The sequence below is a fragment of the Lissotriton helveticus genome, chromosome 7 (genome assembly GCF_964261635.1).
Source record: "Lissotriton helveticus chromosome 7, aLisHel1.1, whole genome shotgun sequence".
Classification (NCBI taxonomy): Eukaryota; Metazoa; Chordata; class Amphibia; order Caudata; family Salamandridae; genus Lissotriton; species Lissotriton helveticus.
The window spans coordinates 1,715,397,777-1,715,419,054 of NC_136068.1; the positions used below are offsets into that span (position 1 = coordinate 1,715,397,777).

Below are 21,278 nucleotides of genomic sequence, written 5' to 3' on the forward strand. Positions count from 1 at the left end.
TTGTGAACTTTAGGAAGCATATACATGCTTGGAATGCGTGGATTGATGGTCGTCAGAAATTTTTTTGTTTTTTGGTTAATGGTTCCATTTTCCTCAGCCATTGATAGTATATTCATCAATACTTAGTTGTATTGGTTGGTGGGGTTGCAATGTATGAGACTGTAGGTGTTGGTGTCTGAAAGATGTTCCTGAACTCGTTCCCTGTAGAATGTTGTGTCCATGAGGACTAAAGCGCCCCCCTTGTCAGCAGTTTGATAAGTAATCCCTTCTTTCCTTGCCAAATTATTTAATGTCGAATATTCCTTATTTGTCAAATTCAAATGTTTCTTCTTTCTGGTGTAATTGATGCCACTGATGTCACTTTTAATCAAATTCTCAAAGATGTCAAAGGATTTGTGGCTGACAGGTGCCATGAATGTACTTCTCGCTCTTAATCCTTTAAGTTGATCACTTTGATCACTGTCTTGTGGAGGCAGGACATTCTCAAAAAAGTGTCTCAAACGCAAATTGCGCATAAATTTGAATAGACTAACTTCTAATTCCAATTCGTTGGTGTGGGTTGTAGGGATAAATGAGGTGCCTTTTTGTAGTACCATAGTTTCTTGTTCAGATAAAGTGTATGAGGAAATGTTTATCACTAGGTTGTCTTCTTCTTTGGTTTCTCTACCCTCTTGTTCACTGTTGTACTCCTCATGTCCCTTTCTGTCTCTTTTTCCTTTTCCTTTTGCCTGGCTCCTCCTGGGTCGTCTCTTTCTCCTGGTCCGTTTCAAAGAGGTTGTGCTCAAGGAGTTGGCACTTACCCTAAGTGCCACTGACCATATATTGACTACAACACCTTCCAGTCAGGGGGTGATATCTTTGATGCACACCACAAGTTATTCAACCTAGTCACAAAGAGGAGTGCGTGACCCACACCGCAATTGTATTTCTGACCCTGACCTGGGCCACAGCACCCCAAATTAACAATATCAACAACAGTAATCATGGCATATGACGATATTGCAGCGTTAACTGATTTAAAAGCAGACACCTTTGCTTTCAGTACTGATGATATTGATAAAATCTATGCTTTGATCCCCGAGGTGGCAAGTCCACAAGGTTCCACCAGGAATAAAGAAAGTTGTTTGAAACAGTTGCTCTACTTTTCAAGGAAGGAAATTAGCCAAAGGCTTCATGCCAGCACGTTAATACGTTACCATCGGGCCCAACGTATTCCTAGGGGTCTCCGCATCCCGCTAAAGCCACTACTGTGCAGGAACAGTTCGAAATTCGTGGAAAGATGGTACGCCATCTTAAACAAATGCTCTTTAGACTTAATTTTATTGATTGTTGATGAACTATCAAGAGCTCTAGAAGAATTGAACAAAGAAATACAACAATGCAAACAGGAACTAACGGACATGCTATCCACAGAGGAATGGTCCAAGATACTGGAGGACATCACAATCCAAATGGATAAACATACAAGAGAGATAAACGAACGCAAAATACGGAAGTACCGTAGGGATACCATAGACTACAAACTGGGGGAGGTGTATTCCTGGGCTGAGGTCTATGCCAGGAGACGACAGAATAAACCTCAAAGAGATCAAACTAACACCACAACAGAGACCTCATCTTCGGAGGAAGAATCACGAGGCGAACAAAGACGGACAAACGTACAAAAACCCTCAACCAGTGCAGAATCTTCTACCCTCTCTGCGGTTCCTTTTTTAGAGGAAGGACCAGGAGAAAGAGACGACCCAGGAGGAGCCAGGCAAAAGGAAAAGGAAAAAGAGACAGAAAGGGACATGAGGAGTACAACAGTGAACAAGAGGGTAGAGAAACCAAAGAAGAAGACAACCTAGTGATAAACATTTCCTCATACACTTTATCTGAACAAGAAACTATGGTACTACAAAAAGGCACCTCATTTATCCCTACAACCCACACCAACGAATTGGAATTAGAAGTTAGTCTATTCAAATTTATGCGCAATTTGCGTTTGAGACACTTTTTTGAGAATGTCCTGCCTCCACAAGACAGTGATCAAAGTGATCAACTTAAAGGATTAAGAGCGAGAAGTACATTCATGGCACCTGTCAGCCACAAATCCTTTGACATCTTTGAGAATTTGGTTAAAAGTGACATCAGTGGCATCAATTACACCAGAAAGAAGAAACATTTGAATTTGACAAATAAGGAATATTCGATATTAAATAATTTGGCAAGGAAAGAAGGGATTACTTATCAAACTGCTGACAAGGGGGGCGCTTTAGTCCTCATGGACACAACATTCTACAGGGAACGAGTTCAGGAACATCTTTCAGACACCAACACCTACAGTCTCATACATTGCAACCCCACCAACCAATACAACGAAGTATTGATGAATATACTATCAATGGCTGAGGAAAATGGAACCATTAACCAAAAAACAAAAAAATTTCTGACGACCATCAATCCACGCATTCCAAGCATGTATATGCTTCCTAAAGTTCACAAAAGTCTTACTCTACCTCCTTTCAGACCAATTGTTTCAACCCGTGGCAGCATACATGAAAACACTGGCAAATTCATTGACAGACATTTGCAACCGTTGATCCAACAGTCTGGTACATATGTAAGACACCACAGATTTTTTACAAAAGTTAATGAAATTAAATTTGAGGAAGACGAAAGCATCTGGCTCTGTTCTGTAGATGCTAAATCACTCTATACCAGCATCCCTCATGACTTGGGAATGGAAGCAGTAGAAAGCATCTTACTACACTCTGACCTTACTAATGATTTTCAAATCTTTATCATGCAACTGATGCACTTCACCCTGTATCAAAGCTATTTTTCTTGGGATGATCAACTTTATGCACAGTTGTCCGGGACATCTATGGGCAATTGTGCTGCGCCTGTATATGCCAATGCATTCATGCAATACTTTGAAAATAACCACATCTTGAACCAGACTCCATGGATTATGCATGCCAAAATGTTCCTGAGGTATATAGACGATATCTTTGTTTTATGGCGAGGAGACCATGAGTCTTTAACAACGGCACTAACAAACCTCAACAACACCAATGATCGGATTCAATTTACCTACGAAATTGATCAGCAAACCATCACATTCTTGGATGTCAGATTAACAAGAGTCGGCGATCATCTGGAAACTAATTTGTACAGAAAAAGAACAGATAAGAACAACATCCTTCATTACAGTTCTTATCACCAGAGACCATTGAAAAATCATCTTCCTTTCTCACAACTTCTCCGTGTGAAACGGATTGTATCTGACAATTTTGAATATGAAACACAAGCAGAGAATATGCTAGAACGCTTTGAGAAAAGAGGATATCCCAAAATCATCTTAACCAAAGCCAAAGAACGATGTGACAGCTTAACACGACAGGATGCACTAGCAACCAAACAAAAGAACAATGCTAAAAGACCTGTGGTCGTATCCAAATATTCAGAGGCATCAAGGGCATACAAGACTTCAATACTGAAACATTGGCCAATCATCAGCAGAGAACAGGATTTCAATGGTATCTTTTGTGAACAACCATTATTCGCATACAAAAGAGGCAATAATCTCAAGGAAATCATCAAAAATCCCAAACATCCTCCTGATACTACGTACAAAGGCAACCAACTTTGCTTACACTGCAAAAACTGCAACAATATGATCAAAGGCCCTATGATTAAGCATCCCCTGAAGGGTACCGACATAAAATTGAGGCTTAACGCAACATGCGACACTGAGAACGTGATATATATCATCAAATGTCCCTGCGGACTGGTATATACTGGAAAGACCTCTCGAAAACTGAAATTGAGAATAAATGAACATAAAAGCAACAGAAGAACTGTGAACTTAAAATCTAACCTCGCTATGCACTTTAAAGACAGCAGACATAATATCAGTCAACTCAGGTTCGCTGCTGTGGAAGTGGTCAATAAACGGGACGGCAGAGACAATAATGATTTTTTATTACAGCGTGAAAATCACTGGATAAAATTTCTTCAATCTATGAAACCGTCCGGTCTTAATGACCGGATGGAATTTACGTGCTATCTGTAGAGCATCTTGTGAATAATGACATTCTCTGATATTCTGATTTTATCATCTTAAATAATGAATTAACACATATTTCTTTTGTTTGATGCAGGCACGTTCACATTATGTATATATTTGCCACTATGTGTTGCAGGATTGGCTCCTTATTATATCGACAAACGATATGTTTTATTTACTTAAGCTGTGTTACGCTTATTTTGTTACTCGACACCTCTACAAGATGGCCGCCACTTGGGTAGTCCGCTTTTTATGTTGCTGGTTTCACCTGATACACTTCCGCATTCACGCAACACGCCGTATGCATTCACCGGCGACGGGCACACGAGTGAGACGCGAGTTCTTGCTCCACTCTTTCCGTAAGTTTCAATACCCACGAGGTCTGCATGATGGTAGTAGTTCTTGGGCATGAATCTTTGGTAACGTTACGCACAGGGCTGTAATGTGGTGCAACGGTGATTTGTTAGAGTATTTTTTGATTGGCACTGGGCTCGTTAGACTTGTCGGATTAACTGCAAAGTCGTTAAGCAATTCACATATTAACGTGAACACACGCATTTGATGACCACACAGCCTTTTTTTTACGTTTCGCTTTTTTTTATGCTTCGCTTTATTTTATGTTTCACTATTTTCTAATTAACTCACCAATGGATGTACCTGCATATACGTGTTTTGATTTGACCTCGGTGGACCACACTTAGATTGAATTATTGTTTTTCAGGATTCCCCTGATGAAGGACCGCTGTGTCCGAAATGCATTGGGAAATGATGATGTTATGTACATATTGAAGTGGATTTGAAATATGAAGCATTGGAATGAGACCATGCAATCAATGAATGATACAAAAACCATGTGAATTAAACATGAGTGAAACTTGATACAACTTTGGTGCAAACCTTTATTTTGAAATCACATACATTCAATACAGAAACGAATTCCGTTTCAAAGAGGTTGTGCTCAAGGAGTTGGCACTTACCCTAAGTGCCACTGACCATATATTGACTACAACACCTTCCAGTCAGGGGGTGATATCTTTGATGCACACCACAAGTTATTCAACCTAGTCACAAAGAGGAGTGCGTGACCCACACCGCAATTGCAAGTTGAAGACTTTCCAATTTGCCTGCTTCCACGAATTCCGACGCCTTCCACGGAGCTCAGCTGTGCTGGAGTCGTGCAATGGGGTCAGAGGAGTCCGGGAGTCGAGGTCTTGTCAGGCTCTGTGCTCGGGTTCCGCCAGGAACGGGGACAAATCAAGCCGTCGAGTTGCTGGATGGTGCCTGTTTGCCCAGGGTGGTCACTCCTTGGCCATAAGGGAGATTCTTCAGTCTTCAGCTTCAGTTGAATGTCGAAGGGTCCAGAGTTTCGTCTTCAGTTCGATTCCAGGATTAATCTAAAGTCTCCTGGATCAGCTCCTACCTTTATACAACTAAAGAGGGCTGGTTTACTCACTAGGTCCCTCCTATGGGTGGGACCAGGAAGGGGGGTGGTTACACCCCCTTTCCTTTGTCCAGTTTTGCGCCAGAGCTGGGGCTGGAGTGCCCCAGCACCGGTTTGAACTGGACTATGCATGGAGCACCTAGTGTACCCCAGGCAGTGTCTGTTTCTTTTCAGCCCTCCCTGTCCCAATACACAAAATCCTGTCTGGGGTGGTGCTCGCACCTCTCCAGGCAGGAAACCTATTCTCCAGGCCTCCCTCGCTGGAAGGACTCCCAGCAGCAAGAGGTCAGACTTGTGTCTGTGGCAGCAGCATCCATTTTGTGATGCTGGGGCTCTGGTTAACTTTAACCGGGATAGTCGAAACTAACATGCCTTCTCCCTCTAGAAGGGTGGGATGCTACCCCCGTCCCCAGAATTGGCGAGGGGGTAGTATTCCAAAGCGTATGACACCTTACACGACATGTTTAGATTAAGCCAAACCAAAGTTAGCATTTAACCGCGAGGTTCATAATGCACTTAGGAGTATATGGTATGGCAATATCATAGAACAGCTATAAGGACATGGTTCCGAAAGCTGCAGACAGGCTCAGCTCATGCTAGAGCACCATCTCACACATAACCAAGCACTCTGCATCCAGGACTGTTAAGGCCTGCCATAGGAGTGACTTCTAGGTTACTGTGTGTCTATATTTGAGGGTAGATATAGGAATACTATACCTAAGCAAGGGGTGATTACACGACCTTGCCCCAGCTGAGTGATCAGCCAATTGTGTCAGTTTGGATGGCCAGCCAGGGGTGGCATAATACATGCTGCAGCCCCTGGTAGGCCTTGGTTACACCTATGCCCTGAGTGCCTAGGGTACACTTCTACAGGGGCTGATAAGGTTGAACAATTCCCAATTGTGTAGGTACCTAGAGTACATGGTTAGAATTTAGAGGGAGTGCATCTGGGCTGTGGGTCTGATTAGCAGGCCCACAGCCACATCCAAGTCGAAAACCAGTAAAGCAAAAGCAAAAAGTGGGGGTGTCCATAGAAAGCAGACCCTAATCTCCTACACACAGCACCATAATGGCTTCACTGAAGGCTGACAAGTTTGGTACCAAACTTCTCAGCACATTAAACCCGCACTGATGCCATTGTGGGATGTAATGTGACATGCACGAGAGGGCATCTTAGAGATGCATTCCAAAAACCCGAACCTACAATCCACGTCTGGGCTGAGTGGCTGCAGAGGCTGCCACCCAGCAAACATGTTGCTGGACCCCTGGGTGGAGAGCCCCTCGCTCTCCTGGGTCTGCAACAAAGCACATTCTGGGCGAGGTGCTATGCCTCACCCCCCAGGATGGACAGGGGGAAGCTTCAAAGGCATACCATACCGCCACTGAGAGTTTCCCCAGACCATTTGCTGTACCCAACTAGCCCCCCACCTACCTCCACTCAGGCGGGAAGACTGGAGGGAAAAACTACGTCAGGAAGGGGGGTGTGCCAACCTGTGCCAACTCCACCCCTCAGGTGGAGGAGGCGAGGTGAAGCACGCCCTCGGGCTCCGGCCATCTTGTAAATGGGGTGTCCTGCCCAATACCAGCTAGGCTCCTGCCCCCCTCCCACAGGAGAGGAGCAGGCTAGGGGGTGTACTCACCCCAAGACAGGGACCCATTGGTCCCTGCCCTTGCCCTACCTGTAACGCCCCTATATTTAGTATTTAGGGGCTCCCTGAACCTTCCTTCCTCAGATCCAGATATCCAAAAGAAGAAAGAAGATCAAGAAGATGACGCCCCGCCGTGCAGCTGCTAACAGGAGAACAACAACTGACTTGGCCCCAGCCCTACCGGCCTGTTGATCCTGGAACCTGCTCCTGGCTAAACCCGGCGACCTCCGCGGACAGCAACGATGGAACACCCAGAGGACCTGCCTGCCCTGACCCTCTCGACGATTGGGACTCGCTTCAGCAGAGGCTCTGCTGTAACAACCCACCTGGTGCCCACCAGGAAGCTCCGGACCAGTCCACTCTGCACCAGCCGAGCCTGGGCCAGACCAACCCGAACAAAGACCACGAGGACGCCCCCCCGGCGATTGGGACCCGAAGTACAGTGCCCAAAGACCCTCCTCGACGAACCAGCAGACGCCTGCAGACTCAGAACCAGGGGCCACCCCAACCGCGACCAGCCGAGGGTACGCTTTTCCGACACCCAAAGGCACCCCTGCACACGGCGCCCTACAGCCCCCTGTGCCTCCCTTTGGGGTACCTACCTGTGCTCCAACATCCCAAATTACCTCTCAAAGTGCTGGTCGCCCCTGGAGAGTCACCGTCCCCGAGCCTGCAACCTTTGTTCCTTTTTCAAGATCCTCGTTGGAGAACATTGAGCGCCCGACGGCTCATAAGAACCCTGCACCCAGCCGCCCGAGTGCCGCTGGCTGTGACCTCTTTGCCCAATCCTACTTCCCCCCTTGCCCAGACCAAGTGACCAGGAGCCCAGCCCCCAGAGCCGCGTGGCCTGCTAGCCAGCAGCCACCAACCGAAGGCCCCCTTTCCCTCATTGGATAACATTGGGCCTACCTACCTCTGCACCCGGCCGCCCCAGCGCCGCTGGGACTGAACCAACCGGTCTCACCTGACCCTGGGGGACCCCTGGATCTATGCCCAGAACCCTAACTTCACCAACCAAGTACTCACCTGGAAACCGGTAATTCACTTACCTGCCATTGGATAACATTGCCCCATTTTGGACTCGAAAATGTTAAAAGTGTTAAGTTTTGAAAACTGAAAATAATCTTATAAAATCAGCCAAAGTCCGAATTCGAAGATACTCACCTGCGATCAGGAGAGAAGCCAGTACTGTACCTTTCAGTCCAGTACTGAACCGCAAAAGTAATCCCTAGCTGGTTTACTAGGAACCTGTATTTTCTCCATATGAACCCATTGTCTGCTTTTCTATGAAATTTCTTCTAAGTGTCTACTTTTGAAAACTGCAAATATTCTTTAAAAATCATACGAAATACTGAAACGTAATTACCTACCTGTTTTGAGTTAAGCCCCAGTGCTGGCCCTAGGAGACTAGTGCTGGGTTACAAAAGTAACGCGATCGTACTTTGCCTGTAACCTGAATTTCCTCCCATTGAGTAACATTGTGAGAATCACCTCGAAAAGATTCTAAGTGTGAACTTTTAAAACCGCTTTATATTCAGGAAAAATCATCACTGTAACAAACGTTTTTGCTAATCTGGTTTCAGCTTAGACCCCAGGACTGAATCCAAGATCTAGTCCTGGGCCTACTCAAGTAATCAACTGTACTTTCCTATGAAAACCCATTGAGCTCCATCCTAGAGTGTGTTTCAGAACTGTATTGCTTATTAGCTACCCTGTGAATAATGTGTATACAAACGTATTGCTCCTCTGCAAAGTATTTACATGAGAGTACTCGTAATGTGAAAAGTATATTTTTATAACTGTTGGTTCTAAAAGTAAAACAACCATATCTCTGGATATACAAACAATTGGCCTGGAGTTCAGTCCTTGAGTGTGTGAAACCTTTTGCTGACTGAGTGTGTACATCAAATGCATTACACTGACCTGGTACTGCCTTACTGCTCAACCAAGCTACCACTTTGGAGAGTAAGGTCAGTTCTGACTTTAACCTCTGTTATACCTCTGGGGTTGGTGGACTCTATACACACTATGCTTCCTCCTAGTCCAGTATATATAGAGTCACTTTCTCACACCCGCCTTCCTCATCTTTCCGGGGAGTGCAACGGCGCTCCCTGCCTAGCGTCTTCGCGGGGGGCGCGACGGCGCTCCCTCGCCTCCATCTTCGGCAGGGGCCATGGTGGGCTCCTGGCACCCCGTAGGGGACAGACTTCACGGGGGCGTGACTGCGTCCCCCTGCTGTTCTTCGGGTCCCGGGCCCCTGAGGGCCTCTTTGCGCGGAGAGCGCGACAGCGCTCCCCCCTCCTCCACCTTTGGTGGGGGCCAGAGTGGGCTCCTAGCCCCCTGCAGGGCACCTTCACGGGGAGCGCTGTCGCGCTCCCCGGCTTACCTTCATCTGGGGGGAGCCCCAGGGACTTGACCTACCCCGGGGGCATCTCTGAGACCGGCGGCAGAGCCCCATGTGCTTCGTCGTCGGTCTTCTTAGGGGTCAAAGGTCGCCTACCTTCCGGGGGCCATTTCTTGGCCCCTGTGGTGCTGTTAGGGCCTTGGGGGCAGTCAGGGGGTCCTCCTTCCAACTGCCCATGGCCAGGCTCCAGCGCCTTCCGCCCCAGCAGACCACACCCCAGAGAGAGCTTCTCTTCCTGTGCAAGTTCTTTTGGAGAATTTGGGGAGCGGGCTGTCAGGAAGTCTCTCTTTGCCCTATCACACAGCGACACATCACTGTCCTGCCCCTGCTCCCTCCTTGTCCTGCCTCTGGGTTTATTCAAAATGGTGGCGTCCAGTGTCTCTGGCCACATAGTCCCCTTCCCCCAGTGCTGCCTTCACCTTGGTTCAGCTTGGTGCCTGGCACTCAGCGACAGCTCCTGATGGATTAGCCTGTAGCTCCCCAGAGCGAAGATCTTCCCTCCGAGGAAGAAGAAAAGTGAAGAAAGGTCATTAATCTAACCTGCCAGGGCCAGACCCCAGCCAGTGACTCAGAGAAATAGGACATTTCTGGATGACCCAAATGCAGTACAAATATGACTTTGGACTTTAGTGGTGTCTGGAATCTGTAGGCCTTTTGGAAGTTACTTAGGCCCCTTGGCTCCACATCCCCATACGGGAATAATGAAGTGAAAAACAATGTAAAACACACTGACTTTCCCTGGCATGTTTCTTTCCAGTGTATAAAGCGTATTCCATGTCACCACCCAAGTCTGCATAAGTCCTGCCATATCATTCACTCTGTAGCTGCTCCTATACTGCGCACGCTAGGAATCTCCCCTGCGCAGCCCCTACACGTGCGCACACACATGTACACGTATCTGCATGTAACCAGCCCGGTGTCCCTAACTCCAGCTGCTGCGCAGTGGCCTGGATAGGCCAGGGGGACACCAGTAAAATCCCCATGCAGTATCTAACATCCTGAGTTCACTGTGGGTGAGTCCCAACTTATGAGGCTTCCCCACAGTAAAAAGATCAAACATTAGGTGCTCAAAAAGCAAAAAATCCAGCCAGCCCAGTGTCAGAACAATATTCTAACACAAGCGCTTTTACTTACCCGCTTACAGGAAATGTCACAGTGTAGTATCCAGGTATACTAAACTGTGTAAGAAAAGTAATCTTAAAAGTAACTTACCTGTAATTTTACTAAAAATCCTATACAAAGTATATGTACTACATTTACAAAGCATTGCATTTCTCAGTAACAATACTGTAAATCAAAACCAAGTGCATATACAATTACAATCCAAACTGTATACAACTGTATATTTAATGCAAAGTAAATATTACTTCTCTGTGCCAGGCTTGCTTGTTTCTAGGAAATAAAATAAAGAATATTTGCATACAAAAACAGTTGGTCTGAAGTTCAGTCTTTGAGTGTATGAATTCATTTTCTGACTGAGTGTGTACGACTAAGTGTGTACAACAAATGCTTACAACGGTCCTCTGATAAAGCCTTACTGCCCGGCCACACTACCCCAAATAGAGAGTGAGGTGCTATCTAATTTACTTGTGCCTACCTTTTGGGTTCCACTGGACTGTGCACACTATACCTTACTTTGGTATAGTATATATAGATTAATATGCAATAGAATATTGAATTGTTGTCAACGTGAGAAACTACTGGTTTAAGTTTTGTGTCTTTTTTTGAGCAGAGGTAACATGCAGATTTACACTGGTTATATAGAAATAATTAAAATGAAATCACTGAGTATTGCTAGCCAATAGATCCCCCTGTGATTAGTATTCATTTTTTATAGGGCAGGGTCTCCAACCTGAGTAGTAACCAGGTGAGGTGAGGCTAGATCTCATACTTAGCAGGTGAGTGTAACTGCGACGTGATATGAGAACCCATCCTCAGTTTGAGATGGAGTCTAATGAGAGAGCGAAGGTGATTTTTTCATTCAATTTTTGATGATTATATTTGTTGTTATTCCTCTCTAAAGGTGTTAAGAGCACCCTGCTGATAATGAGGTAACTGTGTATCTGAATGAGTGTATATACACTATAGAAAGAATATGCAGTAGCATTATATGTTTAGGTCCTGATGAAAGCCCGGGCGTAAGGCTCCATTGGCTAAAAATGGTTGACCGCTATCTGTCAAGAGGCCTATTTGTTAAAAGCCACTTTCACATTTTTCAATGGGATTGCAAGAGATATAAAAATAAAAGACAGTTTTCTCTTACATATTCCTTTTAATCTTCACTCACTTTGCACTGCAGATATATTTTCCATCATTGAACTATACACTTTTGTTACTTACACCTATATGGGTCCTTTTCTTCATACCTCTTTATTGTCTGTGATCAACAGGGGAGTTGGTATAAGGATATCCAAATGATGGCACTGGCCTATCTTGGCTGTTGATGGAAATCAGACTACCTGTTGAAATTTTTACATTTGATTAAATGTGTAAATATTGTTGTCCCTCTTCGTTTCCATTCTCTTTTCTTTGACCACCAGATTTTTTTATGATTAGATATAGTATATACAGAGCCAGCTTCCTACACAAGGCCACTCCGTCCAGACCCAGTGACTGTAGGGCTCTCAACAGAATATGATGAGACACCGTATCGAAAGCGGCACTGAGACTCAATAGGATGAGTGCCGCAGTTTTGCCTTTATCTAAGTGGAGCCTTAGCATTTATGTCACCCCCCAAAAAAAAAAGGGTGGATTAGCTCTGAAACCCGAATGAGAGGTATGAAGAAAGTTCTGGGTTTCAACAAAGGAGGGCAGCTGTCCATTAACGTGTTTCTCCAGCATTTTTGAGAAAATAGGGAGCAGCGAAATAGGACAGTAGTTAGACGGAATGGAAGGGTCAGAATTGGCTTTCTTTAAGAGGGAGAGGGCCATAGCATGATTCCTAACACATCCCATTTCTCTCTTAATCTAACAAGAAGGGAGAGAATGTCATTGCATTCTCTCACAACCAATCCCACACTCCATTACACCAAAGCCGACAAAGGTGGCGCTTTAGTGGTCATGAACCGTCACAAGTATGAACAAAAAATCGAGCTCATGTTGCAAGATTCCACTACTTATTTGCCTTTAGCCAATGACCCCACGAACAAATTTTTACGTGTTCTTGATACCATTTTAGCTAAAGCGATTGAAATTAAATGGATTACCGCCAAAACGAGACAATATTTATTTACCAAATTTACCCGCAGACCCAGTATGTACATGGTGCCTAAAATACACAAATCACTGATCGACCCCCCCTGAGACCGATAGTCTCGGGATGCGGATCTATCCATGACCCTTTGGGTCGGTACTTGGATACTTTTCTACAGCCCATTGTTCAATCATGTTCTACGTACATTCAAGACACGACACATTTACTTAACATTCTAAAAGAGGTTGTTATCCCCACTGAGGAGGAAGTGTGGCTATGCACAGTGGACGTCGTGGCATTGTACACCTCTATCCCTCACCTTGAGGTATTAGAGGCTGTGGAATGGGCACTACTGAGAGCAGGACAAATCAGGGCTAACCCAATTTTTTTACTAGAAATTTTACATTTTTGTTCATTTCACAGTTACTTTTACTGGCAAGAACGTTTTTTCTCCAGTCAAATGGTACATCCATGGGCTTTTCTGGAGCCCCCAGCTACGCAAACATCTTTATGATGAAATTTGAACATGAGCACATCTTAACCAAACCCCACTGGATTAACAATCTCATTGTCTTCAAAAGCTACATTGATGACATTCTCATCATTTGGCGTGGGTCATGCTCAGATCGCAACAACATTTTGCAACTTAACCTGCTACACCTCAGAATACAATTCACATTTCACACTGATTCCCAGCAAATTCAATTTCTGGACGTAATTTTCATCATTAACAATGGAGTCATCACAACTTCAAGGTTCACCAAACCCACTGTTCGCAATAATGCTTTAGCGTACATGAGCTTTCATCCCTGGTCACTCAAACGCCACTTTCCATATTCGCAGTTTTTGCGAATTAAACAAATTCATTCTGACCCAGCAACTGGCTTGCAGTTAATTGATGTTTTCAAAAGCAAATATAAACAGAGAGGTTACCCCTTGGATTGATTGATGAGGCAGCTCTAGGAGCTGCAACCATAGACTGTGAAAAATGACTGACCAAAAGCAGTAGGCCGAAAACGTCCACTAGACAAGTATTTGTCTCCACGTACTCAACCCAATCTACAATGGTCAAATCCATTATCCTAAACAGGTGGTCTCTTTTACTATCTGAGCCTGATTTCGAAGGAATGTTTGCAGAACCTCCTTTATTCGCATATAAGAGATCACCAAACCTCAAAGAAATTCTCAACAAACGTCACTCTTCTCCACAAGTTAAGCACCAAGGAATGATGAAATGTTTAAATTCTTCTAATTGCAACAATGCAGTTACTGGTAAACTAATTCATCACCCAAGGTCAGGCAAACCCATCACGTTGAACTTCAATGCCTCATGTAAGTCATCATGTGGTGTACTATATCAAATGTCCTTGTGACTTTTTTAATATAGGCAAAACAGAACGCATGTTGCACACACGCATAACAGAACACAAAAGTCGCATACGCACCAACACGACCAGTTCCCCCATTGCTCATCATTGGAATACCTGCAAACAACATTGCGCAACTTAGATTCGGGGTTCTTGAAGTTTTCAGCACAGCAGGAAAATCTCCCTAGCAGCCAAGGTGTTAATGACAAACTAGAGCTTGCTTGTTTTCTGTAACAGCCATTTAAATGGAGATTGCCATATATTGTACGGATATGCCATACCAGTATTCAGTATTATTGATATGTGCTACACGTGACAATGGTGCTTACACCTGTACATATAGGTGATACCAGCTCTTTCTCACATTACGTTTAGCACCAATGTTGATTGTTGTTCCAGCAGCGTGGTGTTACATGTTCAATGTTTACACGTTTTATATATTTCATGTACAGTATCCACTGTTTTTATCTTGTTGTAGGATGGATTTTGTACCACACACCAATTATGTTTTACAAGATGTTTCACCGAGTGCTTCACCCGCTGCCTTTCGGTGTTTTTGTAATCTCACACACCTTCCTCTTTCAAGATGGCCGACACGCTTTGGTGGTCAGTCCGCTTTCACTCTCTATTGTTCACCTTCTTTAAACGCTGATCCATAGCGACACGCGTTTCTCAGCGGGTTCCGAACCTAAATGTTCTGCCGCTTCAGTGCGGCCATCGCTCCTCCTTCTAGCCGGTGAGTCCCAGGCAGCTTTTTGATTATTTCTGATGACTGCTGCATTACCGTAGTCTATTATACCAGCGGTTTCAACCTTGCACCATCATCTTATTTCATAGATTGGTTTCTATTGCCCAGGCGCTTTTCTCCTACTCGTGGCGGTCCCTTAAGAGAGTTGACGGGTAAGTCTCGCTTCCATAATTTTTACTTAAAACGTAGCCTTCGTACGGCTGGTTCGTTTACTAATGAACCGCATTTTTCCTCATTTTACAGCTTTTTGTTATATAACTCAACACTGTTCTTAATCCAGCCCCCCTGTATATACAGTCAGGCCTGCATCTGTTGATTGAATGTAGCTTCTCGCTACAGACCTAAGTAAGGATGATCTTTAAACTCCTTTCACTGAGAGCCTCCTCACGTGTTTGAGTACTTGCTTAGCACAAGCACCTAGCCACACCATCTCCATAAGTACAGCGCATGAATAGTCACTTGAAATGTTGTCAATAATGCACGCTATATCCTTTGGTTTTCTACTCTCAACCCTCATTTTTGGGATTCCAGCTTTCACAGCTTCCTCACATCACCGTTTTCTGTTCACCATCACCACTGTTCTCGCACTTAGGTATAGTGATTGCTTCAAATGCATACACTCGCATCTTGATTCTTCCTGTAGTTAACATGCTAAACTCTATTAGTAAGCACATGTATAAACGCTTCTCTGAACTACGATTGTAGTAATATATTATACCTATATCTGCAGATACCCCTGATGAAGGGCACACTCGGCCCGAAATGCACTGTGAATGCTTAAAATTGATTGGATGATGCCAATATTGTGGATTTTGTGACAGCCAACAAATTTCTACAAACAATTAAAACAACCAAGCATCCACATCTCGGTTGAAGACTCTTCTATCAATATGTGTTATTGATCTGTTGATTTTGTACAATTGTATAAATTGTCAACTTGTACCCCAGCTGAATTTTGTATACAGTGATTTACACTCAGTGGAGTGTGTTGAGCAGTGCTCCAGTTTTTCCAGATCAAGATCTGGATATTCTCTCTACTGATGATTCCACTTTCAGCATAAAAGGCACTGTGAAATGATAAGACCGGGCAAGTGGAAGTGAAGGGAGACTGAAGGTCAGATACATTGGAAACAATATATTCTGTCCAGCTACATGGGTGGGGTTAGAGTTGCAGTCTCAAATTTATAACCCCCATATCCGCCGTAAGCCCGTTGCTTTTAGTGCATTTAGGGTCGTCTAACCAGAATTGTAAAATTCGCAGCCTTCAATATGTAAGGGGCTGCTAGATCTGGGAAAGAGCGAAGCCATTTTCCCGCTGGGCCAAGGGGACGGTACAGCAATATGCCTGAAAAAATAAATTTAGACGAAAGCGCCAGTCTAAAGAGTAAAGCTTCATAGCCCAGAGCTGTGAAATCTTCTGTCTTGCACTCAAAGGTTTTGTAGAGAATTGCCACTCTCCCACCTATCTTATGTTGCCAGTCGTTCCTAATAATATTATAGTTCGGTGTGAAGGCAGCTACTACATCACAGGCAGAGCCCTCATGGAGCCAGGTCTCTGTTAAAAAGACTGCATCTGGTTGTCTATCAATGAAAAAAGTCCAAGATAGACAGTTAATGTTGTAAAATACAAATTTAGTCTGAGCTAGTCGTAGGCTTTGGAGAGTTACCTTGTGGTGGTTCTCAGTTAGGTGAAGGCCGAATCCATTCACTGTGCTTCGTAGCCTTGTGTTATGCTCATTGTGCTTAATAGGAGAAGTGAGGCTGAACTCAAACTGCTGACAGTCAAGAGGACCCGCCCCAATCCTGATAATACTACAGTTGGGAATAGGCACCTGACGCAACATCAGCAGTTTTTGCGCAGAATAGACTTGTTCATTCAATGTAAAAAGAACCAGGGGTTGCGGCCCCTGGCTCCGGACTGACGCCGACGAGTGCAGATGGGCATGCCATCGGCACGCCCACGAGTGACCGTTTCCAGCCGTATTATGGAGGGCTGTTGCATGGAGACTAGATTGCGTACTCCTGAAAGAGCACGGCACCATCAAAATATCCGCCTTGTGCAGGTGACAGCCGTAATGCCCTACTAATGTATGTGCAATCCCCCCCATGGGTCCAACTGGAACCAAAGAGAATAAGTGCAGCAAGGAAACGGAAGTTGCTAAAAATCAGTGCATGAAACAGGTAAGCTTAAAATTGTTAAAAATACCATCAAATTCATACAGAGAATCGTGTTATATCAATCAGGTTAAATGAAGGTTCCAAAGGAAGCCTACCAAGCGCTGTGCGACTGCTCCTGTTTTATGGAGGGCCGTAGCGTGGAGACTAGCGCGTACTCCTGAAAGAACGCGGCACCATCAAAATGGCCTCTGCGTGCAGGAGAGAGCAGTAATGCGCTATCAACGTAAGCAAAATCCCACCTTCCCCTCTCCCAGATCCAACTGGGACCGAAGAAAATAGTAAGTACAGCAAGGAAATGTTAGTTGCTAAAAAGTTAGTGCATGAAACAATGAAACGGGTAAGCTTAACATTGTTAAAAAAACACACAAATTCATACAGCGAAACACTTCCGAAGTTCTTGGTATATTTATATATATATATATATATATATATATATATATATATATATATATATATATATATATATATATATATATATATATATATATATATATATATATAATGTTATTTTTCTAAAATGTGGATCTCTTTTTAAAAAAAATATTTATATAGCGCAAACTCTACCCGAAGATATCAGGTATCATCAGAGCGCTTTACATGAGAACCAGTTTCCTTACGGATGGACACATTCATTTTTGGTAGGCCTGGGGAGAATCAGTAATTCGCCCAGAATCACAGGATGTTGAGCGTCGAACCCACTTCCCCAGCTTTGAGGGCGACTGCTCTAGCCCTAAGGCTACATCCTCTTGAGTGTGTGCATCATTTATTGACTCTGTGTGTAACAAATGCCTAACACTACTCTCTGATAAGCATAAGGCTGCTCGGCCACACTACCCTAGAAAGAGCACCTCAAGATTGCTAGAACAGGCCCCTGTCCATTCCTAAGGGATACCTGGACTCTTTACACAGCATTGTAGTCTGGGATCCACTGCCAAGAAACATGGCAAGCTGTAGAATGGAAAATATTAGACATTCTCCAATAGGTCAGTTAAAAGAAATTGGAGTTTCTTACCTGCATTTAATGTAGGGCTATGAGCTATGGTTTGGTTGGAACCCTGATCCTCTCCAATTTCTGGCTCCTTCGTAGTTGCTGTTGAACGATTTTCAAGGACCCTACACTTGTACCAACATCGCCTCCTCGCATCCACTGTACTCCAATAGAGTCGTGAACACCTGCCAGGCAAAACAAACATAAGTACGTGTGGCAGCCAGTAAAAAAGATGCACATGCTGTTCCCCCATGATATAACCAATACCACCTCCACCAATAATCTACATAATCCTCTTGTGAAAAATACTTACTGGTATCCAATAGGGAAGAGTTTTCCTTCACAAGCAGAGAGGTCAGAAAGCATCCCTAGGCTGTCAATCTTCATGGCACCTGAAGGAGAGAACAGAATTCATCTTTAGCAACTCAAGAGAGTTAATGGTCACAGCAGAATCCATTCCAGACCGTTGTAGGGACTGGGAGGCAACACTGATAAAAACTCATGATAGAAAAAATTAAATAAGCCACATACAAGAAGCATAACTGGTTGCAAATACCAGGAAACATAGTAGAGACTGATTGGCGAACTTGAGAAGCCTTGTCCAGGATAAGAAATTAACTACTTACTGTTACTCCATTTTTCCAGCATTGGAATGTTTAATACATTCACATGCTTGCACCATTCCCTGCCGTCTGGCTGAGAATTTACAGTAATTTTAAATAGCAGTAAACAGAGTTAAAATGGCCAAACGTCTCAAAAACAAGAGTTTGTTTAGTAGCACATCCACTTCACTTGAAGAAAAAAAAAACTAACTTCAGCCAATGAGGTGGAAGTGTTAGCCCACGTAGATGCCACCATAGCTCAGATTTCATTACACCAAGTGTGAGTAGAGTATATAATAAATGAGCCTCTGTGAGAAAGTGCCTCTTTTGACATGGTTAGCACCCCACTTTTTACCTAAGTAACTGGTTTTTTTTTCAGAACAGATTTTTTTTTTTTTTTTTAGGGTTGTTGAAGGATTACAAAGAGGGCACTGCTCTCCAGGAGCCAGAGAAGCAGTGTGCAAATAAATAACCATCACATACAAGCAATGCAATCAACATTTTGATATAAATGACCATCCCCGAACTCCCTTCCCCCCAACTCCCTCCCCGTTGTCCTCCCGCCCGAAACCACCCCCATCCCCGCACAGTGTCTACGTGGTCCAATAGTAATAGCATGGAAAAAACACAGTCAGTGTGTGTACCGTTTCACCCAGGGTCAACAAGCAATTGTCCTGCATCAGCGTCCCGTTGCGCTGGTGGTTCTAGCCACAGTCCTCTATAGTCTGCCCATCTCTTCCATATTTTAAAATGTTTTCTGGGGCAGCCCCTGGCCTCACATAACTGTGTTTTAACATAAAAGTGTTTTACTTACCTTTGCCTAGGAAATATCCCAGTGTGATATCTAGGCATATCACACTGAATAGAAAAAGTAATAAAAAATGATCCAAAAGTACTTACAATAGTTTTTTAAACATTGTACCAACCTGTAACAAAGTCAAATTCATTCAGCTTGCATATCCTTCTCAACCTGTCTGTGAAAGTACAACTTTACTACCTGTACCTAGTCCTTTTTTTTTTTTACTTCTGTTTATTGATTTTCAGGTTTACAGGTTCCATATCGGCATCTTACATCCATTTGAAATACAGATCCGGTTTGTGCAACAATACATACATTTCTTGTCCTCTCTGGCAGATTACATCAGTGGTACAACATCATAGGGATGACTGCACATATATCAAGGTACTTGGACACCCCGCCGCTGCTTCTGTTTACTATTTTTCCTTAGTACGTCACCTTCATTGAACTGTAGCTGAACATCTATTTACTTACTTGTCTGAAGCAGTTTATCCTTTCCAACCACATTCGTCATCATTATGCATACTTATTATCAAAATCTTCCCTCTTCATGCGCCCCATTTCTAGGAACCCATTCTAATATAGCTCCATACCACAGTTCTCGTCTCTCAGATGAGCAATCAAGTAGCACTGCAATGGGGCCCATACATCCCTGGGCCTGGAGGCTATGGGTAGCAATTCTGCATAGGTCGTAACGAATAGTTTCTTACCTGTCAGTGTAGTTTTGCAGCTTGAAGATCTTTCTGGATTCACTATGCTGTGCATATTCCGCAATCTGGTGGTTGGGTCTGGAATCATAGTCTTTTTTTCTCTCTCTTTTTTTTGTAGCCCAGGTGGGCGTAGACGTCCCACCATTTGGTGTACCTTTGGTGACGTCGGCATGCTTCCTGCGGAAGCTCCCACCCTTGGGCGCCATCTTCTGATTCTTTTTTCTCTTTTGTGTCCTTGCAGTGAATCCATGGCTATGTTTGTTAATCCTTTTTCCAACGTAATTCTTTTCACGTATCTTGTAAGCTTCAACTTGCTTTCTATTCCATGTGTTTCCACCCTCTTCTCCAGCCTCATCTTTCTGGCGGAGGCGGGTGGGTTCGCTAGTGAATCCAGAAACATCTTCAAGCTGCAAAACTACACCGACAGGTAAGAAGCTATTCGTTTTGCAGCATGAATCATTTTGGATTCACTATGCTGTGCATAGATTTTGTAGCGGTTTTAAGAAGCTATTCGTTTTGCAGCATGAATCGTTTTGGATTCACTATGCTGTGCATAGATTTTGTAGCGGTTTTGTTACTTTTGTGGCGGTTGGGTGGAAGATTAGCGTTGGTTGTTGAATATATGTTGAAGCACTCTTTGTCCTACTTGTGCTTCCTTGTTCATCTGTACATCCACGCAATAGTGCTTAGTGAACGTGTGCACTGAAGCCCATGTTGCCGCCAGGCATATGTCCTGAATTGGTGTGTTGGCCAGAAAGGCAATTGTTGCTCCTTTCTTCCTGGTTGAGTGGGCCTGTGCCCCTCCTGTTAGCTCCTGCCCCGCCTGCTTGTGGCAGAATTGTATCGTTTGCGCGATCCATTGGGCTATGGTGTTCTTAGTCACTGGTTTACCCAGGTAACTGTTTGCGAAGGACACGAATAACTGTTTTGTTTTCCTGTGTTCCTTCGTCCTTTCAATGTAGTGCATTACTGCCCTTCTTGCGTCTAGAGTGTGGAGCGCCCTCTCAGCGCTTGTCGTGGGGTTCTGGAAGAAGCTAAGAATTTGATTACTCTGATTCATGTGGAACCCTGACACCACAATTTTTTGCATGAAGTGCGGGTCTTTTCTCATCACGACCCTGTCACTGTGTATCTGGATGTAGGGTTCT

The 21,278-nt window shown here is 44.1% G+C and overlaps 1 protein-coding gene across 3 annotated transcripts in view; it reads right to left on the minus strand.

The window, feature by feature from the left end:
- The window catches only part of KMT2B (lysine methyltransferase 2B), a 1,130,837-nt gene that overhangs the window by 369,834 nt on the left and 739,725 nt on the right, over nucleotides 1-21,278 (minus strand). For all 3 annotated transcript variants that reach the window (XM_078655415.1, XM_078655416.1, XM_078655414.1), the window contains exons 24-25: nucleotides 18,333-18,411; nucleotides 18,044-18,204 (exon numbers count right to left, since the gene is read on the minus strand). In XM_078655415.1, the coding sequence (XP_078511541.1) occupies nucleotides 18,044-18,204; nucleotides 18,333-18,411 (240 nt within the window). The remainder of the gene's footprint in view (nucleotides 1-18,043; nucleotides 18,205-18,332; nucleotides 18,412-21,278) is intronic.